The sequence below is a fragment of the Hemitrygon akajei genome, chromosome 15, assembly GCF_048418815.1.
Source record: "Hemitrygon akajei chromosome 15, sHemAka1.3, whole genome shotgun sequence".
NCBI classification, from domain to species: Eukaryota; Metazoa; Chordata; class Chondrichthyes; order Myliobatiformes; family Dasyatidae; genus Hemitrygon; species Hemitrygon akajei.
The window spans coordinates 77,302,829-77,330,647 of NC_133138.1; the positions used below are offsets into that span (position 1 = coordinate 77,302,829).

The 27,819-nt window shown below is 45.2% G+C and overlaps 1 protein-coding gene across 2 annotated transcripts in view; it reads right to left on the bottom strand.

Moving 5' to 3' along the window:
* Positions 1–27,819, bottom strand: part of LOC140739490 (fibroblast growth factor receptor-like 1) — a 164,754-nt gene that overhangs the window by 69,312 nt on the left and 67,623 nt on the right. For both annotated transcript variants that reach the window (XM_073067843.1, XM_073067844.1), the window contains exon 3: positions 22,435–22,707. In XM_073067843.1, the coding sequence (XP_072923944.1) occupies positions 22,435–22,707 (273 nt within the window). The remainder of the gene's footprint in view (positions 1–22,434; positions 22,708–27,819) is intronic.

Genomic DNA, 27,819 nt, shown 5'->3' on the forward strand with positions numbered 1-27,819 from the left:
GGGAAGGTGGGTATGTAGGAGAGGGGGATGAAGTATGAAGCTGGCAGGTGATAAGTGAGAGCAGGTGAGGGGGAAGGTGGGTAGGTAGTAGAGGGGTATGAAGTATGAAGCTGGCAGGTGATAAGTGAGAACAGGTGAGGGGGAAGGTGGGTAAGTAGGAGAGGGGGATGAAGTATGAAGCTGGCAGGTGATGTGAGAACAGGTGAGGGGGAAGGTGGGTAAGTAGGAGAGGGGGATGGTATGAAGCTGGCAGGTGATAAGTGAGAACAGGTGAGGGGGAAGGTGGGTAGGTAGGAGAGGGGGATGAAGTATGAAGCTGGCAGGTGATGTGAGAACAGGTGAGGGGGGAAGGTGGGTAAGTAGGAGAGGGGATGAAGTATGAAGCTGGCAGGTGATGTGAGAACAGGTGAGGGGGAAGGTGGGTAGGTAGGAGAGGGGGAGGAAGTATGAAGCTGGCAGGTGATAAGTGAGAATAGGTGAGGGGGAAGGTGTGTAGGTAGGAGAGGGGGATGAAGCTGGCAGGTGATAAGTGAGAACAGGTGAAGGGGAAAGTGGGTAAGTAGGAGAGGCGGATGAAGTATGAAGCTGGCAGGTGATAAGTGAGAACAGGTGAGGGAGAAGGTGGGTAGGTAGGAGAGGGGGATGAAGTATGAAGCTGGCAGGTGATAAGTGAGAACTGGTGAGGGGGAAGGTGGGTAGGTAGGACGGGGATGGTATGAAGCTGGCAGGTGATAAGTGAGAACAGGTGAGGGGGAAGGTGGGTAGGTAGGAGAGGGGGATGAAGTATGAAGCTGGCAGGTGATAAGTGAGAACAGGTGAGGGGGGAAGGTGGCTAGGTAGGAGAGGGGGATGGTATGAAGCTGGCAGGTGATAAGTGAGAACAGGTGAGGGGGAAGGTGGGTAAGTAGGAGAGGGGGATGAAGTATGAAGCTGGCAGGTGATGTGAGAACAGGTGAGGGGGAAGGTGGGTAAGTAGGAGAGGGGGATGAAGTATGAAGCTGGCAGGTGATAAGTGAGAACAGGTGAGGGGGAAGGTGGGTAGGTAGGAGAGGGGGATGAAGTATGAAGCTGGCAGGTGATAAGTGAGAACAGGTGAGGGGGAAGGTGGGTAGGTAGGAGAGGGGGATGAAGTATGAAGCTGGCAGGTGATAAGTGAGAACAGGTGAGGGGGAAGGTGGGTAAGTATGAGAGCGGGATGGTATGAAGCTGGCAGGTGATAAGTGAGAACAGGTGAGGGGGAAGGTGGGTAAGTAGGAGAGGGGGATGAAGTATGAAGCTGGCAGGTGATAAGTGAGAACAGGTGAGGGGGAAGGTGGGTATGTAGGAGAGGGGGATGAAGTATGAAGCTGGCAGGTGATAAGTGAGAGCAGGTGAGGGGGAAGGTGGGTAGGTAGGAGAGGGGTATGAAGTATGAAGCTGGCAGGTGATAAGTGAGAACAGGTGAAGGGGAAGGTGGGTAAGTAGGAGAGGGGGATGAAGTATGAAGCTGGCAGGTGATAAGTGAGAACAGGTGAAGGGGAAGGTGGGTAAGTAGGAGAGGGGGATGAAGTATGAAGCTGGCAGGTGATAAGTGAGAACAGGTGAGGGGGGAAGGTGGGTAGGTAGGAGAGGGGGATGGTATGAAGCTGGCAGGTGATAAGTGAGAACAGGTGAGGGGGAAGGTGGGTAGGTAGGAGAGGGGGATGAAGTATGAAGCTGGCAGGTGATAAGTGAGAGCAGTTGAGGGGGAAGGTGGGTAGGTAGGAGAGGGGGATGAAGTATGAAGCTGGCAGGTGATAAGTGAGAACTGGTGAGGGGGAAGGTGGGTAGGTAGGACGGGGATGAAGTATGAAGCTGGCAGGTGATAAGTGAGAACAGGTGAGGGGAAGGTGGGAAAGTAGGAGAGGGGGATGAAGTATGAAGCTGGCAGGTGATAAGTGAGAACAGGTGAGGGGGAAGGTGGGTACATAGGACGGGGATGGTATGAAGCTGGCAGGTGATAAGTGAGAACAGGTGAGGGGGAAGGTGGGTAGGTAGGAGAGGGGGATGAAGTATGAAGCTGGCAGGTGATAAGTGAGAACAGGTGAGGGGGGAAGGTGGCTAGGTAGGAGAGGGGGATGGTATGAAGCTGGCAGGTGATAAGTGAGAACAGGTGAGGGGGAAGGTGGGTAGGTAGGAGAGGGGGATGAAGTATGAAGCTGGCAGGTGATAAGTGAGAACAGGTGAGGGGGAAGGTGGGTAAGTAGGAGAGGGGGATGAAGTATGAAGCTGGCAGGTGATGTGAGAACAGGTGAGGGGGAAGGTGGGTAAGTAGGAGAGGGGGATGAAGTATGAAGCTGGCAGGTGATAAGTGAGAACAGGTGAGGGGGAAGGTGGGTAGGTAGGAGAGGGGGATGAAGTATGAAGCTGGCAGGTGATAAGTGAGAACAGGTGAGGGGGAAGGTGGGTAGGTAGGAGAGGGGGATGAAGTATGAAGCTGGCAGGTGATAAGTGAGAACAGGTGAGGGGGAAGGTGGGTAAGTATGAGAGCGGGATGGTATGAAGCTGGCAGGTGATAAGTGAGAACAGGTGAGGGGGAAGGTGGGTAAGTAGGAGAGGGGGATGAAGTATGAAGCTGGCAGGTGATAAGTGAGAACAGGTGAGGGGGAAGGTGGGTATGTAGGAGAGGGGGATGAAGTATGAAGCTGGCAGGTGATAAGTGAGAGCAGGTGAGGGGGAAGGTGGGTAGGTAGGAGAGGGGTATGAAGTATGAAGCTGGCAGGTGATAAGTGAGAACAGGTGAAGGGGAAGGTGGGTAAGTAGGAGAGGGGGATGAAGTATGAAGCTGGCAGGTGATAAGTGAGAACAGGTGAGGGGGGAAGGTGGGTAGGTAGGAGAGGGGGATGGTATGAAGCTGGCAGGTGATAAGTGAGAACAGGTGAGGGGGAAGGTGGGTAGGTAGGAGAGGGGGATGAAGTATGAAGCTGGCAGGTGATAAGTGAGAGCAGGTGAGGGGGAAGGTGGGTAGGTAGGAGAGGGGGATGAAGTATGAAGCTGGCAAGTGATAAGTGAGAACAGGTGAGGGGGAAGGTGGGTAGGTAGGAGAGGGGGATGAAGTATGAAGCTGGCAGGTGATAAGTGAGAACAGGTGAGGGGGAAGGTGGGTAAGTAGGAGCGGGGGATGAAGTATGAAGCTGGCAGGTGATAAGTGAGAACAGGTGAGGGGGAAGGTGGGTAAGTAGGAGAGGGGGATGAAGTATGAAGCTGGCAGGTGATAAGTGAGAACAGGTGAGGGCGGAAGGTGGGTAAGTAGGAGAGGGGGATGAAGTATGAAGCTGGCAGGTGATAAGTGAGAACAGGTGAGGGGGAAGGTGGGTAGGTAGGACGGGGATGAAGTATGAAGCTGGCAGGTGATAAGTGAGAACAGGTGAGGGGGAAGGTGGGTAGGTAGGAGAGGGGGATGAAGTATGAAGCTGGCATGTGATAAGTGAGAGTAGGTGAGGGGGAAGGTGGGTAGGTAGGAGAGGGGGATGAAGTATGAATCTGGCAGGTGATAAGTGAGAACAGGTGAGTGGGAAGGTGGGTAGGTAGGAGAGGGGGATGAAGTATGAAGCTGGCAGGTGATAAGTGAGAACAGGTGAGTGGGAAGGTGGGTAAGTAGGAGAGGGGGATGAAGTATGAAGCTGGCAGGTGATAAGTGAGAACAGGTGAGGGGGAAGGTGGGTAGGTATGAGAGGGGGAGGAAGTATGAAGCTGGCTGGTGATAAGTGGAAGGGCTGAGGAAGCTGTCAGGAGAGGACAGTGGACTGTGGAAGAGGGGCACCAGATGAAGTTGTTGGGTAGATGGGGAGAAGAGAAGGGCTGGGAAGGGACACATAATAGGGAATGGAAAAATGATGAAGCGTTACCTCACGTGGAAGAAAGTTTCCGGCCCCGAATGGCGAGAAGGAGATACAGAGTCAGGTGTAGCACTTGTCCTCTTTGTAGGGATAAGTGCCAGGAGGGAGATCAGCGACAAAGCATGAGAGGATAAAGGTGTCCTTTAAAGGGTGTTCCCTATGGAATGCAGAGAGTGGGGGGTGTGGGGAAGATGTGCTTAGCAGTAGTTGTAGATGTTGAAAGTTTTACCGTTACAGGGTATGATGTGATGCATACGGAGGCTCATGGGATGGTAGGTAAGGACAAGGGGAAGACTGTCCCTGTTTTGGAGGCAGAAGGATGGTGTGAGGGCAGATGTGTAGGACGTGGGTGAGGGCAGTTTCCATGGCGGTGGAAGGGAAGCCCTGTGTTTGAAGAAGGAGGACGTCTCAGATGTTCTAGAATGGAAATGAGAACAGATGTGGCAGAAATAAAGGAACTGAGATGGAGACGGAGACTGAGAAAAGGAGAGAGGTGTAAGAGATGGACAGAGTAAATTTGAGGGCAGGGTGGAAGTTGGAGGCAAAAGTGTTGAAATTCACAAACTCATCATCAGTACAACATGAATACAGTTGTTATGAACCTGTCACAGGTTCATAATTACAACTTTTCAAAGATATTTAGACAGAAAGAGATTGGGGGACTCGGGCTAAATATGTGGAAACAGGGCTAGCTCAGGTAGAGAACTTGGCATGCATGGGCAAGCTGGGCCAAAGGGCTTGTTTCTGTGCTGTATAACTCTGTGGCTCTAAGCTAGATAGGGACAAATAATCTGAAGTTCCCGCACTGGACTGCTGTCCCGTGTCCTTTGATGGGAAGCAGATCTGTGGAGTTCGGTTGGGGAGGTGATGAACAGCCTGCCTGACCCTCGTTATGTAGGTTCAACAACAGCACTTGTTTAGCATGCTCACAAACCACCAGTAAAACAGCAAAACCAAGAAAGAAACAATTCCCCAGGGATAAACAGCAGAAAGCAGATGTGCCTGGAAATTCTAGTATAATCTGTCATTTTTCTCTTGGCATTGGGCAACAGAAAATTGATTTTTCCAGCCTGAAGAACATTAATAAACACGTCTGGTGATTGTGTGTCAGGGTGCCTGATTATGGTTATTTCTGGACTGCATATTCTGATTTCGGTCCAATCCTGGCAGCATGGAGAGGGAGGTGAAACGTGCACAAAAGTACTGGGATGACCATGACATCCCCTCCCTACTTCTAGGGGTGCCTGGCTGTCTCCAGTTTGTATCTTTCCCCCAAGAACCCTGCAGATGATCTCCCGAAATCTGAAAACTCTGACACTAATATTCCTTCTCCACGCAAGGTCGTTGTTGCAGTCACGTGTGTTTGTCACGTTACACTGTCACCCCCGCACTACTCCCTCACTTTGTAAACCCACTCCCCACATTACACCCTTACTATCCAACTCCTCTCCCCAAACAACACATTATCATCACACTGTAATCCCACACCTGACCCCTGACTCTATAAAACAGAAAACATACAATACCCATGTTTTTGCAACAAAGAGCCCACTGCCCCTATCCTAGCACACCTTTGAAAGCCAACAACAATACCTTGGCCATGTCCTCTGAAGATTCCATGTCACATCTGAATGACATTGGCTTATAATGGAACTTATACATGTTTCACTCCTGGGTACATCAGATCATCTTCCCTACTCAGAAGCAAATCGCCATGAAAGCTGTAGTCCTGAAATAAATGCTTCTGCTCCTGACTGAGATTTTGAACCTCACACTTATATTTGACAAGCAGAGGAGTATTTTCTTCAGTGTGTGAAACATGAAATGACGGTGTTACAGATTGACTGGCCCTTGAGTGCTCCAACTTACAGGGTGATCTCTCACACCAGGGACTATTGGACACTTTCTTGTTCATTTTTCCCCTCTCAGCTACCTCAGTAAATCAACCTGAGGGAAAATGTTTCTGAATTCCATAAACTGTACTTTGCACAAATAGACCACAACCCGCCAAGACACACAAGCAGAGGAAATCTTTCTTCACTGCTGAACAGAAATGGTTGTGTGCAAAGTTGGTGCCAGGGTCGCATGGATAGAACGCCTTTTGTTGGTTTCTGCAAGGCCTTGTGTTGAAGGGACGATTTGCAGTGACATCACATGACCCACTGGCAGGGTCAAATGTACCTTTACTGTTCTGTTATAAAGCCAAGGATAATGAAGTACTGACTATAATTTCCAGAGGTTACACATACCTCTCTTTATTCTGAAGTATTTTTGGAGCCTTTCCACTCCATAATTCTGGAATTATGAAGCTATGATGGAACCTCTTAGTTCTTCGTGTCCAAACAACTCTGAACACTTAGAGTCTTTTCTCCACACCTTCTCAAACCTTTACAAGACTTTATTGTTAACAGCTTTTGACTTTCCTTATAATGTTCCTATGGATTGTATTTCTACCTCATTCACTGATAGCACGTTCTGCTTTAACATCGCAAAAATTTACAAAATATTCCCAGTTTCTTTGTTTCCTTGCTGACGCTATTAAATCTATGTCCTCCAGTTGCTGGCTTACATTCCAATGAAAATGATTTCAATTCATTAAATGCACTCAGAACATTTGCATTTTCTTTGGATACCACTTAACATGGTTTATTCCCACACAGGGGGAAAGATTTCCCTGCTCTCTCTTAATAAAAACCTCCCATCTCAGGGGCATCTCAGAAATAGTGATCATAATACAGTATATTATCACATTATATTTGAGCATAAGAGTAAAATTGGGCAACTCGAGGGGACTATTTTAATAAATTGGGGCAACATCTGGCCTAGTTAAACTGAAGTTGATGACTGTTGGTAGAAACATAACTGATTAATGGGTGTTTTACACCTGATATATGAACAACTTAAGTACACAAGAAATAGGGACTTGAATAGGCAATCTTTGACCTCAGTAAGATTGGAGTTGATACCGTGTCTTGAACCCACATTGATTCTCAATTTTCACAAGCTATCATTCATGGATTCAGACATAGTAGTGACATGGGACACAAGGTGGGCAAATGAAAAGACAACAGAAAATTGTGGCGAATGGCTCTTTAGCTGTGTTTAAGGAGATACAGTATGTAGTTGTGTTCCCCGGGATTTTTTACTACCAATATGGCTGTCACTGATGAAGATTAAGAACTTCACTCCAAGAAACAAGATTTACATGCAAAATTTCAAGAGGTCACAAATCTTGGAAATGCAGCAAACAGAAATAGACAAGTCAATGGGTGGGCAGATAAGAGATGATCTGTGGCACGATGAGGCTCATAACATGAGATTGTACAGTTTAGCATGTTTAATTTTAAAGGCACTGCAAGCACAAAGATCAGGAAGGTTGTGTCCATAAATCTTTGAAGGAAGGACTCATTAGCACTCATCAAATCTAAATTTGAAGTAAAAAAAATGCAGATGTTAGAAATTTGGAACAAAAACAGAACATAGCAGAAACACTCGTCTGATCAGGCAGCATCTATGAAGAGAAATGCAGCTTCGATGTTTTGTTGAAGACCCTTCATAATGGGTTATTAATAGAACTTATGGGATGTTGGCTTTTAAAGATAGAGACAAAATGTAAAAGGTGAGTATTGCTAAACTTGAATAATACACTTGCTTGTGCCCATCTGGAGAACCTTGCCCAATTCTGGGCACTTTAATTGAAGAAAGGAATGAAGCTTTTGGAGAGGAGTACGTACTCCTCTGATACACGAGGACTAAAAATCTTTATGTTATGTCTCCATCTAAATGTGCTATGTGCAATCATAGTATTTTATAATAAATAGAACAGTCAATCCAATATAGAGTACACTCAAATCAGCGTGAGTTCATCAGTCTGATGGCCTGGTGGAAGAAGCTGTCCTGGAGCCTGTTGGTCCTGGCTTTTATGCTGCGGTACTGTTTCCCGAATGGTAACAGCTGGAATAGATTGCGGTTGGGGCGACTTGGGTCCCCAATGATCCTTTGGGCCCTTTTTACACACCTGTCCTTGTAAATGTCCTGAATCATGGGAAGTTCACAACTACAGATGCGTTGAGCCGTCTGCACCACTCTCTGCAGAATCCTGCAATTAAGGGAGATACAGTTCCCATACCAGGCAGTGATTCAGCCAGTCAGGATGCCATTATCTAAGGAAGGATGTGCTGACATTTGAGAGGGTTCAAAGGGGGTTCGGGAAGATTAATTCTGGGATTGAAAGGCTTGTCATATGAGGAGCGTTTGATGGCTCTGGGCTTGTACTCACTGGAATTCAGAAGAATAAGAGGTGACCTCATTGAAACCTATCGAATGTTGAATAGCCCTCGACAGAATGGCTGTGCAGAGGATGTTTCCTATGGTGGGGGAGTCTAAGACTACAGGACACAGCCTCAGCATAGAGGGATGTCCTTTTAGAATAGAGATGAGGAGGATTTTCTTTCCCCAGAGAGTGGTGAATCTGTGGAATTCATTGTCACAGACAGCTGTGATAGACAAGTCATTGGGTATATTTAAGGCAGAGGTTGATAGGTTCTTGATTATCAGGTCATGAAGGAATACAGGGAGAAGGCAGGGCATTCTGGCTGAGAGGGAAAACGGAACTTCCATGATGAAAAGACAGAGCAGACTCGATGGGCCGAATGGCGTACTTCTGCTCCTATCTATCTTTGGTCTTATGTAAAGGAACAAAAGGCTTTTGTTATAATGGAGAGACTGGAGAAAGTTTGTTTGTAAGATGGAAGAAGCTAAAAAGTGATTTGATATGAAATCATGAAGAGCAATAGAACTGGAGGTTTATTGAGGCTGTTTGTTGGGGCATATTGGACACTGCTTCAATTAGATGGACTTCCATCAAAACCGAAAACAGGTGGAAATCAGACATGTTAATTTGCAGAGAGAGGGAGGGCTGGACAGAATAAAACGTCCCAACTGCAAGGATAGCCCTGAGCTTCGAGTTTTGTGCCATTTTAATTTTCTACCCCATTTCTACTCTAAACTCTGTCATCGTCTTCTTGCACTGCTCCAACAAAGTTTAGAGTGGCCTGAGTGACAGTACCCCATTCAGTGAATTGCAACGCGGAATTCAGCCATTTCAGATAATCAGCCTTGCTAGTTTGTGTGAGAACTGGTGTGCTCTGATCAAAAGTAATTGTCCTGTTCTACACACTTTATACTTATGACTGTGAGGCTAAGCACAGCTCCAGTACCATATTTAATTTTGCTGATGAGACCATTTCTTTAGCCAAATCAAAGGTGATGACAATCAGCATACAGGAGGGGAGATTGAAATTCTGGCCGAGTGGTTCCATAACAACAACCTCTCACTCAACGTCAGCAAGACCAAGAAGCTGATTATTGACCAGGAGGAGGAAACTGGAGGTTTTTGAGCAGGGGATCGGAGGTGGAGAGGGTCAGCAACTTTAAATTCCTTGGTGTTATCATTTCAGAGGTCCAGCACATAAACGCTATCATGAAGAAAGAACAGCCGCACCTCTACTTCCTTATGAAGATCCAGCATGTCATCTAAAACTTCAACAAACTTCTATAGATGTGTGGTGGAGAGTGTGCATCATGGCCTGGTATGGAAACACCAATGCTCTTGATTGGAAAAGCCTAAAAAGTATTGGATATGGTCCAGTAAAATGTAATATTACAGTAGTATTGGATATGGTCCATCATGGTAAAGCCCTCTCCATTACTAAGCATATCTGCATGGAGTGTTGCCCACAAGAAAGCATCATGGACCCCCACTATTCGCATTTTTTGTATCTGCATTTTGTGGTCTTTTGCACATTGGCTGTTTGTCCATTCTGTTGGTACAGTCTTTCATCAATTCTATTGTGTTTCTTGTATTTACTTTGCATGCCTGCAAGAAAATGAATCTCAGGGTTGTATAGGGTGACATATATGTACTTTGATAATACATTTACTTTGAACTTTGAACATGAACTTGGTTCTATTCTACATGACGTCTATTGTCAATATCCCAACCCTGTAAGTAACAATCCCCTAGTAATGCTCATTAATTTTATATTGATGGTCCTAGCTCTACCAGCCAGTAACTCTAGGGGTAAAGTACGGCAGCCAATCAACCTACAAACTGGTATGTCTTTGGGGTTAGATGGAACTAGAGCATCCTGGGAAAACACACATCACAGGGAGGAGATGCAAACTCCACATAGAAAGCAAAAGTCAGGATTGAGCTTAAGTCACAAGCTTGGGAGCAGCAGCACCACCTGCTGCATCCTCCTGCTGACCATAAGTATAACTCTCAAGGTAACCACAAATAAATTGAAAATTATTGGAAATCTGAAATATAAGCAGAAAATACAGTTCAGGCAGTATCTGCGGAAGAAGAAACGGTTAATAAGCTGGTAAGGAAGGCGGGCTCTGTTGTGGGCAAAGTACTGGAGAGTTTAACTATCTATCTATCTATCTATCTAATATATCAGGCTGAAGAACATTCATTGCTCACGTTCCAAAGTCAGATAAAAGCTGTGGGTGGGGGGGGGGGGGGGGGGGAGGGGGATGAATTTAGAGTAAGTAAAAGCCATAGGGGGAATTTAGTCTAAATAAGACAAAAGTTTTTTTTTAAAAAGATTATTTGGCAGGAAACCAAAAGGTGGAACATCAGAGGAGGAAAAGATGGAAGGGAGATTGTCAGATATTTTCTGAAGTGACTAAAATCAAAGTTAGGGCTGCTGGGGGAAATAGGAAGCCAGTGGCAGCCCTTCCTTTCCTTGTTTTTGCTTCCCCTGCCTTGGTAGGTATCAGAGAAGGAGAAAGAGTTTTGAAGGGGTTCGAGGGGTAGGTTTCCTACACAGAGGCTGATTGGTACGGAACACACTGTCAGAGGAGCTGGTGGAGTCAGATGCTGTCACCGTTTAGACAAGAGGCAAGGCAGGGCAGGATAATGAGGGCAAACAGGATTAGGGTAGCTGGGGAGAAGGTCAGCATGGATCTGGTGGGCCGAAGGGCGCATTTCCATGGGGAATGCCTATGCCATTGGACTCTGGACTTAGTAAAATCACCCACTTGAATTTATCCAGGGCAGTCATTGAAACTTTCCATACACTCATAACTTCATTCTCAGTTCCTGACAGTCAGGGGAGGACGGCGGGAACTTTTAGTAATTTTTGATATACTTTCCAGCATTCTAACTGTCTGCATCACCATCTGGTATTTGGGGTGGGGGGGGGGGGGTACTTCACAGGATTGGGAAAAGCTGCAGAATGTTGTAAACACAGTCAGTCCCATCATGGGCACTATCCTTCCCCGCATCCAGGACAGCTTCAAAAGGGGATGCGTCAAAAAAGGCGGCATCCATCACTCAGGACCTCCAGGACCGCCATCGCCCAGGACGTGCCCTCTTCTCATTGCTATCATCGGGAAGGAGGTACAGGACCCTGAAGACACACTCAATGATTCAGGGACAGCTTCTTCCCCTCTGCCATCAGATTTCTGAATGAACATTGAATGTATCGCAATGTCCTGTGGCCTCATAACAACAATTTTCATGACATATGCCAGTGGTATTAAACATGATTCCGATTCTAGCCTGTATTTATCACTGCACAGTACAAATCGCTATCCCTCAGCAAATAAACAGACCCAAAAAGTCTTCTAGTTTTTGTTTCAATGTTCTAATTTAGTTAATAATGAGTACACACAGCCCCCAATAGGCCCCCAAAACACGTGGTGACTAATGAAACCCAGGCCAAAGTCACTTCATCACAGAGCAGTGAGATGCTTCTTCTACTGTTGACTGCCAGCCCTGGGAGGCCAGTTAACCGTGGGACTTGGAGGCAAGCGCTTTTCAGACTGCACAGCCATAATATTGCTGGCCTTGACCTCAACTAGCCCCGACAAATTGGATAAAAGGTACACCTGCCATGTGTTGGTAATCTGAGAATGGAGTCCAGCAGCTTCTCAACCTGAAGTTACTGAAAAAATAATCATTCATCCAGAACGCCTGCATCTGACAGGATGTTGAGGACGCCTGTGCCTTGAATTAAAATAAAGAAGTAACCAGCTAAAACTGCGGCATCTTCAAACTTCCGGACACTTTCAGAGAAACTTTCAGCAGAGCTTGTTACTGGAGCACAAACTGAATTTCTCACTAAATACTTCTCACTGCACAGCTCACAAAAAAGGAACACCAAGCACACTGGAATATTTGTAAAGGCCAGTAAATAAACACTTGTTCAAAAATAAATTCTCTTGACTCATGGAAGTCTTGAATATAGTGCGAGAACATTCCAATGCTGTTTAGCAGCCAGTTAAGTAATTTTGGAAAGTAGTCACTGTTGAAAGAAGGAATCGTGGCGGCTAATTCCCACACTACACCCCGATGTTGAGATCATGTCAGATGTGCAATTTCAAACACCTTCTTCCCCAAATCATTGATTTTTAAGGCCTCATGACCTGCACATTTCAAATTGCTGTGAGTCTAGTGATAAACATGAGCCAGATCAATAGCAAATTTGTTTTCTCTCTGTGAATTACAGTATGCTGGTTGTTCTATTCAGTGTAAGAGGGGAGCTGCAGTCTCTCCTTAAAATCTAATCCAAAGGTCACCTCATACAATCTCTTCTCCCTCCTGCCGTCTGGGAAAAGGCTCCGAAGCATTCGGGCTCTCACGACCAGACTATGTAACGGTTTCTTCCCCCAAGCTATCAGACTCCTCGATACCCGAAGCCTGGACTGACACCTTGCCCTATTGTCCTGTTTATTATTTATTGTAATGCCTGCACTGTTTTTGTGCACTTTATGCAGTCCTGTGTAGGTCTGTAGACTAGTGTAGCTTTCTCTGTGTTTTTTTTTAAATTACGTAGTTCAGTCTAGTTTTTTGTACTGTGCCATGTCATGTAACACCATGGTCCTTTTTATTTTTACTGTGCACTGTACCAGCAGTTATGTTTGAAATGACAATAAAAGTTGACTTGACTTGACTTCTGTCCAGAGCAATGCTCCCTTACCATTGCTTGAGGTATCAGCTTGGCTTACATGATTTTTAAGAGATTTGAAGCCAGCAAGTTTTTAAACTCACAGTTAAAACAGTTGACACAACATGTCTGTTGCAACTAACTCCTGTGCATCCGACGGTTTACCCACCTCATTCTCTCTCACCCACAGCCGCTAACTGAGTGGAAGAAGGAACCTAAATTCCAATTTTCTGATACAATCTGGCTACCTCTGAGGACACTGCAGATCAACTTCATAGCTGGATAGTGTTTATTCTGATCAGGGTGAATGTCCATTTGGAGAAAGTTGGTACAGATTCTCAGAACGGTTATTCTGCAGAAGGAAACCATTTGGTCCACGGTAGCTCAATATACAAGCAACTAGTTGCTCCCATTCTCCTCCCCTATCTCCATAGCCCTGCACATTGTTTCTGCCTAAAATAAAGTGTTAGTGGAATGAAATGGATAGTCTTTCAGAGAGTTCTCTTCAATTTCTCACGGACTGTAGGGCATGGAATGCAGCAAAGTGGTTCCATAAGCAGAACATGTAAAAACATAAGGACTAGGAGCAGCAGTAAGCCATCTGGCCCATTGGATCTGCTTCACCATTCAGTAAGTTCATGACTGATCTGGTCATGGACTCAAACCCACCTACCTGCCTCTTCCCCATATCCCTATGCAAAAATCTGTGCAACTGTATGTCTAATCTACTTAATGAGGGGCCTCCACTGCTTCCCTGGGCAAAGAATCACTACACTTTGGGAAAAGCAGTTTCTCCTCATCTCCGCCCTCAAACTGCTCCTCTGAATCATGAGGCTATTTCCCCTGCTTCTAGTTTCAACTGTCAGTGGAAACAACTTTCCTGCCTCTACCTTATCTATCCCTTTCATAATTTTAAATTTTTCTATAAGATCCCCTCTCATTCTTCTGAATTTCAAGGAGTATAGCCCCAGGAAACTCGATCTCTTTTCATAAGTTAACTCCCTCTTCTCTGGAATTAACTTGGTGATCCTCTTCTACACCACCTCCAGTATCCTTCCTCAAGTAAGGAGGCCAGATCTCATTAGTATCCTGTATAACCCCCTTGCTCTTAAGTTCAATCCCCCTAGTAACGAAGTCCAACATTCAATTTGGCTTCATGATAACCTGTTACACCTACAACCCAAACTTTTGTGATTCATGCACAAGCACTCCCAAGTTGCTCTGCACAAGTGCAATCTTTCACACTTGAAATAACAATCGGAGTTTTGGTGACCTTGATTTACCAACATTGTACTCCATTTACCAGACTCGTACCCATTCACTTATATCTCTCTCTGCAGATTCAGCATTGCCTGTACAATTTGCTTTTAGACTCAATTTTGTGTCATCAGCAAACGTAAATACACTACACTCTGTCCCTTCTTCCAAACTGTTAACGTATGTAGTGTAGGATTAAAACAGAGCAATGGGGATGGAGCAAACACGAGGAAATCTGCAGATGCTGGAAATTCAAACAACAACACACACACAAAATGCTGGTGGAACACAGCAGGCCCGGCAGCATCTATAGGGAGAAGCGCTGTGGAGACCCTTCATCAGGACTAACCGAAAGGAAAGATAGTAAGAGATGCGAAAGTAGGATGGGGTTGGAGCATGACTACAACATATAAATCAGATGCTCCACCTATTTATTGAATTAATTAATTAAGAGACTCATCTTAGAATTGAATGCTGGATTATTACACCTACTTTCAGAGAGTTCTCTTCTCTTTGGAATGCTAAGGCTTACTGTGTTCTCTCGGACTATGTGGATGCTGGAGACTGAAGGAAATCATACACAGTAACAAGCGTCTGCTTAAAGGACATTAAGCAGTTATGGGAGGCGTAGTCAACTAGAACCTGGCCAAGCCAGCAGACACTTGGCACCAGACAACAACATTCATTTTATCAGAAAGGAGATACATGCAGCCTCAGAGCACCTTAAGAGGGATAAGTCCCCAGGGCCTGACCAAAGTATCCTTGGACTTTGTGGGAGGCAAGAGAAGAAATTGCAGAGGTATTTGCTTCATTATTAGCCACTAGTGACGTTCCTGAAGAAAGGGAGGGGGATAATATCATTCCATTGTTTAAGAAGGATAGTAAGGATACACTAGGAATCTACAAGCCAGTCAGCCTGACAGCATTAATGGGGAAGTGACTGGAGAAAATTCTGAGGAACAGACTGTATCAGAATTTGGATAGACAGAGTCCGATTAGGAGGAATCTCCATGGCTTTGTGCATTGGAAGTCATGCTTAAAGAACATCTTGATTTTTTTCCATGAGATAACCAAAAGGGCAGATAAGGGTAGTGCAGTGGGTTTTATGATTAGTCTCAGAGCTCCTGGGATGGGAAGGGTAAATCGATTAGGATCTGAATTATTCCATTGACGTACCCAAAAGTAGGCTTTCAGGGATACCAAATGAAATCAGGAATGGACTTGATGAGATGGGATATATTGATGGCTAGGTGGTCCGTGAATACTAAAGTAACACCTGAGCAAGGCGCAAGGGACTTCATAGGGCCTACCTGACGCAGGAAGTTTGCATCAGTGAGCCAGAGAGATCTGTAAATTTGACTCTCGCAGCTTCAGAATAGGGAAGTTCCTTTAGAACTGACATGATGAAGGATTTCTTCAGCTACAGGATGGTGAATCTGTGGAATTTGTTGCCACAGAGGATTGTGGAGGTCAAGTCATTAAGGCAGACATTGATAGGCTCTTGATTGGTAAGGTGGTGGGGGTAAAACTTATGTGAAGAAGGCAGGAAAATGGGGTTTAAAAAGTCATAATGAAAGACCAGACTTGCTGAGCTGGATGCCCTAATTCTTCTCCTATATCTTATGAGGCAGGAGTTCACGTGAAAGGAGGAATGCTTAAAATGGGTCAAGCTGATGCGGCCGATAGAGAGGAACTATTTCTCAGAGCAAGGAGTGTAATCTCAGGCTGATGGCTGATACTCTGAGGAGTCTTCCTGGTGTTCTGTGCTGTTCAGATCACTAAAACAGACAGGAAAGGGAGGGATTACACAGACCCCTAACATTAGGTCTGCCTGCATTAAACTTTGAGCACCGTTGTGATGAAGATTAAGCACAAATGGAGCAGAATAACTCTGAATTAGTTCATGAGAGCTGGCTCCAGAGTGAGGGCTTAACTTCCCCTGAGTGCAGAAAATTCAAAGGAGACTTAACAGCCATTTAACTGATGCGGCCGATAGAGAGGAACTATTTCTCAGAGCAAGGAGTGTAATCTCAAAGCCAGCCCCAGGCCACTCAGTGGTGGTGGCAGGTATGACTTCACACAAAGGCACATGGCAATGTGAAACACCCCATCCCATCCCTATAACCCAGTCAACCACAGCTGACCTTTGGGCTCTGGGATAGTTCTCCACTGAGAGTGATAGCCTTTAGCTGTGTCAAGCTTACCAAGGGTTACTGAACCAACTGATGTTTAGACAGGGGTCATCTCCAATCCTTCAGACTAGTGTTTTTTGTAAAGTTATATCAATACTCTGAATCCAAATTCATATCCGAACCACTGCATTTCCTCTTCTGTGGTTTAAGAGTTCGGGTTAAAATTGTCTGTGTTTCTTACAGTGGCTGCTCACATATTAACACATGAAATAAAACGCAGAGGTGTCAGATTTACTGGGAATTCCAGGCCAAAAGGGCAGGATAGCCAGCAAGGCTGACAAGAATGAGGAGAGTGATTTTAAAAGCCTGGGGATTGCAGCAGACTGTGCAGTACAAGAACTCTGAAGATTATGAACTCTAAACAGAAGAGCTGTCACTGAGGAACGGGTCTCACAGACACACTTTCTGTCATCCTACCTATTCCTTAAGCATTCAATAAAAAATATTCCCTGAATTTTCAGTCAATGTGCTGAGACATTCCGCACATTTTATCCTAAATTTGGCTCAGGGGAAAGGTTGAAGACCGGGTGGGCCCATTTCTTTTGCTGTGCTGTCAGTCAAAACAGGACAAAATGTAGCAGGGCTGCTCCCAACAGGAGAAGGTAAACCCACTAAATACACTGGTTTGTTGCTCTAGAATCTTTTAAAAGTGCTGCAGCATTACATTACCCAACTTTTTATATACTGCCGATATACCAGACAGTTATCTTTAATTAAATCTCTGCCACTACCATCCAAACCCCCTCTTGCAGTTGGGACAAAATATTCTACTTATTTAGGCCCCAGAAATTCTTTGCATAGTATATCAAAAATGAGTGTGTGTGTGTGTGTGTGTGTGTGTGTGTGTGTGTGTGTGTGTGTGTGTGTGTGTGTGTGTGTGTGTGTGTGTGTGTGTGTGTGTGTGTGTGTGTGTGTGTGTGTTGTGTGTGTGTGTGTGTGTGTGTGTGCGCGTGCGCGCATTAAAAGATAAATGCACATTTGTGAACTCTTTCACTCTGGTCTCTTAAGTGTTTATTTTTTCTCTCTCTCTCCATGCATCCTTTATTTTTCCAGCATTTTAGATATTCTACAAAGACGGGAGCAGATGCACAAGATTGTAGAGAGGTTACTAATTAGCCTCTCGATCTCTCATCAGCTTTTGTGGCTGCCTAGCTCTCAATATTCTGCCGTCTCCTAGCTCTTTGACCAGTCTCAATGCTGTGGCCTCTCCACAAGTCTGGGTGAATTAGGGGTGGTAACCATTCCTCAGGTAATGATGGCCAAGGTCCCATCCATTGATTGCCTGATGATTTGAAGGCCTTTCCCACCGATTCTAAATGTCTCAGCTCATCAGACACATATAGAAAGAGATGAAAAATATTTAAGTTGTTTTAAAAAACTTAACCTCAGTCAACCATGTAAATTAATGACATATTAATATGAATTAAAAAGTAAAAAGAAAACTAACCACCTAAGTTTGAAGTATTTCAAATTACTGCGGGCATTCTACCATTACTGCGGCAGTAAAGATAAGGGGCCAGATGCGAAGTGAATGTGGCTCTTCATATCAGTATATTACAGAATATCTCTAAACCCATGTATGGTTGGTCTAGGGGAGGGGTTCCCAGACTGTTTTATGCCATGGACCTATATCATTAAGCAAGGGATCTGTGGACCACAGGCTGGGAAGGGCAGGACCTCAGATCGCTGTACAGCTGACTCAGGTACCACACTCCACGTGCAATCTCCAGGTAGATACTGATGCCCGGTGAAACAATCTTAATATTAATTGGATTTTGAAATACTTATCTGAAGGAATTACAACTTCTAAAATAAAAGTAACCTTTTAAGGCCAGATTGATATCCACCAACAATTAGTACCATTAATGTCTCACACTTCACACAACAAAGTGCAATATTTTTGGGCTCTGTGATAAATGGCTGAAGTTCATGCCAATTTACTGATTACTCAGCACAATTCATTCTGTAGAGGATCAGGATGTTGCTGGCAGAAGATTCTGCATTCCTGCATTTAACTTCGTATTTATTTATTGCTACCTGAAGTTCCCGTCACTTTGGCAATGTAATGGCAGAAAATGCTAACAGTTTTATTATTGGTGCAAATGGAAATTGAGTCCTATGACTTACTTCCTACATTGTTAATATTTCCCTCTCTACACCTGTGCTTTAGCCGTACAATACCTTTCTGAGTGTCTCTCAATTTCTGTTGTCCCGTCCTTCATTGTGCCAGACTGCTCTCCAGCCAGGGGTCTAGGTTGCTTGTTGATCTCACAGACTTGGTATTCGAAACCATTTGAGTACGATATAGTGCAGCAGATTTGGACAGAATTGATGCTCTTCACTGAATAGTTCAGCATTCAGAATTCAACATGTCCTTATAACATAGAGGGAGACCAGTCAGCCCATTGAGTCTATGCTGGCCCACAGAGCAGTCCAATTGCTCCACTAATTTTCTCTGTGGCCTAATTTCCCCGCACTCCCCACACTGATGGCCACTTACAGAACCTACCAATCCACACGACTTCAGATGTGGGTGGGAAGCGACACGTCATAGGGAGAGCACGCTGACACAACACAGCGGAGGTCAGAATGAAGCTGGTCACTGTCGCCATCACTCCCAGCACTGCTACAATGTTACTCATGCACCTATGTACCTCCCACTAATTACGAAGCATAAAAGTGATGAAAATTAGAGCCAATTAATTTATGCAGATGGAATGCCGACAGATTAGTTGAACTATGCACAGCTTGCTGTGATAAGACGCACCCTCAGAAAACTCATCGCATGACTTAACAGCCCGCTACCCTGCCTTGAAAAGCAACCTTTCCCTGACCTCCCATGTGTTAATAACTAACAAGTGTAAATTCACACAGAAATCCAACAAAACTCTAACCACTTCCTGGAACTGCTACAACAGATGTAGGAGCAGGGATGTGATGCTGAGGCTTTATAAGGCACTGCTGAGGCCTCACCTTGACTACTGTGAACAGTTCTGGGCCCCTCATCTTAGAAAAGATGTGCTGGCATTGGAGAGGGTCCAGGGGAGGTTCACAAGGATGATTCCAGGAATGAAAAGGTTATCATATGAGGAACGTTCGATGGCTCTGGGCCCGTACTCGCTGGAATTCAGAAGGATGACGGGGGTATCTCATTGAAACCTTTTGAATGTTGAAAGGCTTAGACAAAGTAGATGTGGAAAGGATGTTTCCCATGTCTAGAACAAGAGAGCACAGACTCAGGATAGAGGGTTGTCCATTCAAAACAGAGCTGCGGAGAAACTCCTTTAGCCAGAGGGTGGCGAATTTGTGGAAATTGTTGCTACATGCAGCTTTGCAGGCCAGGTCATTGGGTGTGTTTAAGGCAGAGATTGATAGGCTCTTGATTGGACATGGCATCAAAGGTTCCAGGGAGAAGGCTGGGAAATGGGATTGAGGAGGATGAGAATAAAGGATCAGCCATGATTGAATGGCGGAGCAGACTGAATGGGCCAGGTGGCCTAACTCTGTTCCTATGTCTTATGGTCTAATGACCTTTCATCCAGATTGCTCAGAGCAACGTGTGGGAGAATTATTATGAACTTTCCCCTCCCAGTTAATAAACCATCTGCTACTCAAAAAAAAGCAGAAGGAATTAGGTGTAGGAATAGGTCATCAGGTCTCCTAGGCCTGCTCCACTATTTCATTATGATCGATGAGAGCCTTAGCTCCTTTTCTGTGCCATTTCTCCAAACCAATATTTTTTTCAATTTGTCAGACACTTAGGCTACTAAATACTTCTAATGGCTCAGTTTCCAGCAGCGGCAAGGGCAGAAAGATCCAGAGAGTCACAACCCTCTGCGAGAGTGCAAATACAGCCCTCTACCAGGATCCTAATCTCATCTTCTCTTAGTCATTCCCTTTCATTTGTCCTTGAATTGTAGCCTGTCCTTTCCTCCAACAACTGTGGCAAAAAAAAAATCCAGCAGCTGAACAGACAGGAGACATGGATCTAGGGGAATGCGTGAATGTGTTTAATTGTCATTCAACCATTTATGTGAATACAATGAAATGAAACATCGTTCCTCCGGGGCCAAGGTGGAAAACACAGTGCATACAGTCACACAAAGCACACAGTGCAGTACAGTTACCACAGAACATACCGTCACAAAATAATATCAGCGCAAGCCCCTGAGTGGCACACTGAAGATTGATGTGCATTGGGATGTTGTCCTGGAGCCATGCTTCTGCAAGAACAAGCACGCAGCAGCTCCTCATCTGGTCCTGGCTCAGCCACAGAGGAAAGCAAGCCAGCTTGTCTTCCAGGGAGCGAGCACTGGAGCGAGCACTGGACACAGGAGAGCCGGCCTGCGGGGGCTGGCCCCAAACCCAGCACTGTCGCTCCTCTGCTCTCTCTCACACTTCCTCTGCAGCCTCCTCCCTACAACAGGCGACACCGCAGTATGAGGGTCCGGTCCAGCAGTAACCCGAGGCCACGCAGCTCCTCTGCCATCAGTTTCGCCATGAACTACTGGACCAGATACACAGCAGTTTTCCCAACAGGGTCTTGGAATCACAAAGACCAACATCTGAAGTAACCCATAAGCAACCAGGTAAGCAACAAGTTCAACATGACTTCATGCCACTTTCGTTATGTCTTGAGGTGTTGCGAGGATGGGAAAGAGTCTATAGTTGCATCTGCAAAGAGCTGGTCTGTGTCAGTGCTGCTGAGGTGGAAATGGCTGAAGGCTACCAGTTTCTAGGAGTAATTACTGCCCCCCCCCCCCAACCCCAGTAACCTGTCCTAGTTCAGCCACATAGATGCTATGGCCAAGAAAACATACCTATGCCTCTGCTTTCTCAGAATGCTAAGTCGATTCGACGTGTTCCTAATGACCCTCACCACAGAAAGCTTCCTGTCTGGATGCATCACAGCTTAGCAAGGCAAATGTTTCGCTCAAGACCTCAAGAAATTGCAGCGAATTCTGAATGCAGCCCATTCAATTCTGAATGCCTTCCCTCCGTTGACTCTATCTGTACATTGGGTGGTCTGGGAAAGCAGCCAACATAATTAAAGTTCTCCCTCTTTCCATCAGGTGCATCCTGCATGGTCTGACTCAAGGGCAGCTTCTGGCCCACTCAGGAGCTCAGCCCTTGCATGATAAAGATGAACTTTGATCTCTTGATCTACCAAGACGTGGTCCTTCCACTTTATTTGCTCACCTACATTGCACTTCCTCAGTAATTGTAACACTATGTTTTGCATTCTTAAACGTAAGAAATTCATATCAGCACACATAAAATGCTGGAGAAACTCAGCAGGTCAGGCAGCATCTACGGTAATGAATAAGCAGATGGCATTTTGGGCCTGGACCTTTCTTCAGGACTGAGTAAGAAGGAGGGAAATTCCAGAGTAAAAGGGTGAGGGGAGGGGAAGGAGGCTAGCTGGAAGGTGATGGGTGAAACTAGGTGGGTGGGAAATGTCAATGGCTGGAGAAGAAGGAATCTGACAGGAGAGGAGAGTGGCCCACAGAATAAAGGGAAGGAGGAGGGGACCCAGGGGGAAGTACTAGGCAGTTGAGAAGAAGTAAAAGGTCAGCGTGAGGAACAGAGTGAGGGAGGGAGGGGAATTTTGATACTGAAAGGAGAAATTGATATTCATGCTATCAGGTTTGAGGGTACCAAGATGGAATATAAGGTGTTGCTCCTTCACCCTGAGGTTGGCTTCATCTTGGCACAAGAGGAAGCCATGGATTGACATGTCGGAATGGGAATGGGAGTGGGAATTAAAATGTTTGACCAGTGGGAAGTCCAGCTTGTAGCGGATGGAGCGGAGGTGCTCGACGAAGCGGTCCCCCAATTTACACCAGGTCTCACCAATGCAGAGGAGGCTGCATCGGGCATTTGCATTCTACTTTTTCTCTTTTGTATAAGCCTGACACACTTATATATGGAATGGTCTGTCTGGATGGTGTCTGAACAAAAACTTCTTACTGTATCTGGATACATGAGACCGCATTAAACCAATTAGTTTTGTTCGAAGGCCCTTCAGTCGAAGGATTCGCAGGCATCACGATACAAGTAGGGCACCACCTCCAATTTGTTATGTGACCTGACAAGCGTTGCAGATTTTCATACAACTGAGAAAGAATGACCTTGTCCAAGAGTAAGGGCAAAGGCCGCCTGTATACTTACTGATGATGATCAGGGTATAGTTGAGATGAATGCTGCCAAAGCCATTAGTTGCTCTGCAGATGTAGACCCCTGCATCTTCCACTTCCACCTCCTTGATTTTGAGGCCCTGCTGAAGGACTCGGAACCTTGTCCAGCCGCTGTGAATGGTGCGACCATCTTTGATCCACATGGTCAGTGGCGGGGGATCGCCCTCCACTGGACAGGCTAACCTGACCGTGCGGCCCAGCTTCACGGGCTGCCGGCTCTGCACTTTCTTAGAAATCCTCGGAGGACCTGGGCACAGACAGAAAAGAGAGTCAACGGTGAGTGGTGGTGCAGATAGAAGCTGGTTTTAACTTAAAGTCACCAGAAAAACAGAGACAGTCAAATGGATGGTCAACATTTAAGGAGAGGGACCCTGCACTGGAACTGGTGCAGTATATCGACCCTGAAACATGAATATTCCTTTGCCTCCACAAAAGTTGCCTGGCCTGCTGTGTTCCTCCAGCAGCTTGTATTGTGCTTTAGATCACAGCACCTGTAGTAACTTGTTCTTCAGAATGTGGGTGTGCGACCATCGTTTTTATGGTGAGACCTACGCCACTTGTCATAATGTTTAATTATTTCTTTCTGTTATTGATGAGCGGGTATACTTCACTGCTGAGGGGTTCATTTCGGACTGTTCTGAGGCATCGCAGCTCCTCTTCTGGAACCATTGGAACTGGATTTTGGAAGTGAACTCCAATGCACGGCTGCTACCAGACATTTAACGGGGAGCGTATTCAGAAGAGCGCATGGTAACATAGAGTGGACTGGGAAACAGTTTGAGCGAATGCCTTAAATGTGACTCTTGAGGATGTCACTGGACTCACACACCTAGTTCTCAGAACTGCAAAGGTCGCACGTATCTCATCCTTACTATCCTGATGATTATTCATTTGCATCGAATGTGTGCAAAAAGGCTTCTTCCTTCCCGTGGATCTGAGGAGACCAGCTCACAGATGACAGAGGATGCAGCAGCCTGTGTAGCACAAGTCCTTGTGACTTTAGGAGCTGTGGATGGTGAGTGCCCGGGGGGCGGGGTGTGGATTGATCAGAAGCAAGACTAAACCAATGTGGGCTGGAATGGTGGACTAGCAGAGGTTGGTTGGGTGAATCTGTTCGAAGGGAAAGGAATGAATAGGAAGTGGGAGATTGTTGAGGGTGTGAGATCAGCTGTCCAGGTGCAGCATGGAGGGTGAACCTGGAAAATTGCTCTGGCAAAGAAAAAGTAAGAAGCATACATTAGTTTAGGAGGTCAGGGATGGGTGACTACAAAAAGATTAAGAATACTCCTGGGAGGGAAACCAGGAGGGCAAAGAAAGGATATAGAATGGATGTAGCAGGTAAGGTTAAGGAAAATCCCAAGCTGTTCTATAGGTATATTCAGGGTAAAAAGTTAGCTAAGGAGAACAATACAGATCAATGGGGTGACTGTGTCACATGAGATGAGAGGGACTTTTAAAGGATATTTCTCCGTTGTTTACTGAGGAGCAAATCAGCGTTGCCCAAGAGATAAGGGAAAGAAGTGGAGATGTTCAGTTGATATTTGTATTATGGAGAAGGAGGTATGTTCTCAGCAAAACAAAAAAGCTGGTCTTTAACTTCAGGAAGGGAGATGGTACAGGCTCTAGCTTACATCATTGGTGCTGAGGTCTAGATGATTTAGACCAATTTCCAAGGAGTGAACATCACCTATAGCTTGTCCTGGTCCAACCACGTTGACACCATGACCAAGAGAGGTCACCAGTGCTTCTGCTTTCTCTGCACGCAAAAGAAATTGGCACATCCCCTTTGATCCTTGGAGATTTTTGGAGATGTCAGGAGTAAGTTTTTTACTCAGAGAGTGGTGAGTGTGTGGAATGGACCGCCAGCGATGGTGGTGGAGGCGGAAATGACAGGTTCTTTCAAGAGGATCCTGGACAGGTATATGGAGCTTAGCAAATTAGAGGGTTATGGGTAACCCTAGGTAATTTCTAAGGTAAGGACATGTTTGGCACAGCTTTGTGGGCCGAAGGACCTGTATTGTGCTGTAGGTTTTCTATGTTTCTAATTTTTATCATTCCACCATAGATAAGATCCTGTTTGAATGCATTGCAGCTTGGTATAGCAATTGCTCTGCCCATGACCACAAGAAACTGCAGTGAGTTTTGGTCACAGCTCAGTATGTCACAGAAACTAGCCTCCCTCCACAGACTCTGTCTATAGTTCTCACTGTCTCAGTAAAACAGCCAGCGGAATAAAAGATCCCAGCCAACCAGATCATTCTCTCTTCTCCCCTTTCCTATTGGGCAGAAGACACAAAAGCCTGAAAGCACATACCACCAAGCTCAAGAACAGCTATTATAAACTATTGAATGTTTCCCTAAGATGATAAGATAGACTTTTGACTTCAGAACCTGCCTCATTGTGACATTACAACTACTGCCCAGCTGCACGGCATATTTGCTGTCTTGTAACACTTCATTCTGCACTCGATGATTATTATACCTAGTATGACCTTAACACACCATTGTAATGAATGGATCTGTATGGATATTATGCAAGCTTTTAATTCTTGGACTTTGTTGGAGGCTAGAGGAGACCCTTACGGAGATATTTGCTTCATTGTTAGCCACTGGTGACGTTCCCGAAAACTGGAAAGTGTGTAATGTTGTTCTGTTGTTTAGTATGAGAGCAGGTACAAACTAATGAACTACAGTCAGCCTTACATAGGCAGTGGTGAAATTACTAGAAGGAACTTAAGGGACAGGATCTATCAGTATTTGGATAGACAGTCTGATTAGGAGGAGTCAGCATGGCTTTGTGTGTGGAAAGCTTAACAAAGACTTTTTATTTTCTTGAAGAGGTAACCAAATAGGTATTTGAGGGTAGGGCAGTGATTATTTTCTATGTTGACTTTAGCAAGTCCTTCAGCCTGCATAGTAGGCTGGTCTAGAAGATTAGGTCCCATGGAATCCGGGGAGATGTAGTTAGGTGTATGAAGAATTGTCTCGGTGGTAGGAAATAGAGGATGGTGTTTGAAGATTGCTTCTTGGAATGAAGGTTGCTGATTGGTGCTGTGCTACAAAGTATGGTAGTGGGACCCTTGTTACTCATTATATATGAATGATTTACATGCAAACGTACAAAGCTCGATCAGTAAGTTATCAGATAACACAAAATGAGTGGGAGTTATTGATAGTGAGAAACGTTATCATAGATTACAAGGGAATCTTTATCAGTTAGGGATGTGGGCCAAGATGGATCTCAATACAGATAAGTGTGATGTGATGCACTTTGGAAAGTCAAACCAGCGAAGGATTTGTACAATGAATGGTAAGGCACCAGGGATTGTGACAAACAGAGCCTACAACTACAGGCATATAGTTGGTTGAAATGGTGTTGCACTTCTACATGGTGGTGAACAGTGCATTGGGCACACAAGCGTTTGTCAGTCAGGGCACGGACAATAGGGGTTGGGACATTATCTTGTAGTTGTGTAAGTCATTGGTGAGGCTGCACTTGGAGTACTGTCCAACAGTCACCCTGTTATCGAGCAATATGGTTAAACTGGAAAAGAACAGAAAAGATTAATGAGGATATTGCCAGGAGTCATTATTGGAGGAGATTGGCCAGGCCTCGCTTTTATTTCTTGGAGGGTACGACAATGAAGTTTGATCTAGACGTTTAGAAGAGGGACAACTGTACAGAAATGTTTAAATTTCTAAGAGGCATTGGCGAGATCGATGGCAACAGATCAAATTCCCCCGGGATGGTGGAGTCCAAAACTAAGGCTGAGAGGGGAAAGATTTAAATGGGATATGAGGTGGCACTCTTTTTTACACAGAGGGTGGTACAAAGGGTGCCTTTACATTTTGGGCTTCTTCTCGTCATCACTCAAACACTTTGAAAGCTTCCCAGCCTAAATGAGGAGGAGGGTGTACATGTGAAGGCACAGAAGGCTTAACAGTCAGACGAGGAGTGCACACAATCTATCATCGTTTATCTTCTCATGATAGTGCTTCTAATGGAAATTCATAGATCAATAGCAAATATTGTAGACCAAACTCTCTGACTGAGGTTCTTCTTCGTAATGGGGGTTGATCACAGTTTTAGCTCACCGCATCACCTGGTTTCACTCTGGGCCAATAAGCACTGTCTGCTTTTGGATTTAATTGGGGGTGAAAGGTCAGGATTCACACATGAATATGACCACCCACCCAATTCCATTCCTTGAAGAGGAAAGAAAAAGGCAGTTTTTAGCACAACAGTGATACATTATCCCAGATCATAAAGTGCTTCTCACAGCATTTGCTGTGCCAACCGTTCATACACACTCTTTATTTATTCAGCAGGGCAAAGGTTAACAGAAAGTGAAAACACCACGTGATGTTTTACTGAAATGGATTTCAGCTTCAAGTCTGTGTTTCTTGGAAGAGGTGGTGCCCGCACTCTTCCTGTCCTGTGCTTCATTCCTTGCGTTCCCGGTTCTGGCTTTCCTTCCCTGGAGATGCTTCTGCTGCGTTTATGTTGGAATGTTCCCGTGCCAAAGTCCTGGCAAGTGTGTACTTTGGAAGCTTCTGCAACAGCACATCTATTTAAATAATTTCCTGTTGTGTGACCAGCTTATTCCAAACAGCAACCTTTTATTTTCACTTGAGTTGTGAATGAGGTATTTGAGATGACGGCTTGTTAATGAATGAGCAAGTTTGTTTGCAGGGCACAGGGCAACATTGGGAGCAAAGTAAATTCCAGGACTTTATGATCATCACTGTCGTTTTTGCTTTCCACATTTCAGTTCCCTCCTTTCCCCACACTAGGCTGATTATTTATGCTTGCATTGGTACCAGTGCTTCTATGATTCCTTATTCAATCTGTATTTCCCACTGTGTGATTAGGAACTGATTGACTGTGATGGGCATCACAATTGAGGTTCATAGTCCTCCTCCCTGAAAATCAACTCAGACTCCCCAGATTGCCCTGTCGTGGTCAAAGATTTATCTTCAATAATTACTCTCTTGATATTTAAAAGGCATATGGATAAACAAATACTTTTACTGACAAAACAACTATTGCTGGCAGATTTTCAGATGGTGATGAGAGGGTGCACAGGAGTGAGACTTATCAGCTGGTTGAGTGGTATTGCAACAACAACCTTGTACTCAGCGTCAGTAAGACAAAGAGCTGATTGTGGACTTCCGAAAGGGTAAGACGAGGGAACACACACCAGTCCTCATCGAGGGATCAGAAATGGAAAGAGTGAGCAATTTCAAGTTCCTGAGTGTCAATATGTCTGAGGACAGATTCTGGACTCAATGTATCGATGTAGCTAAAAAGAAGGCATGATAGTGGCTATGTGTGGTGAATTACATATACCTGTCTGGA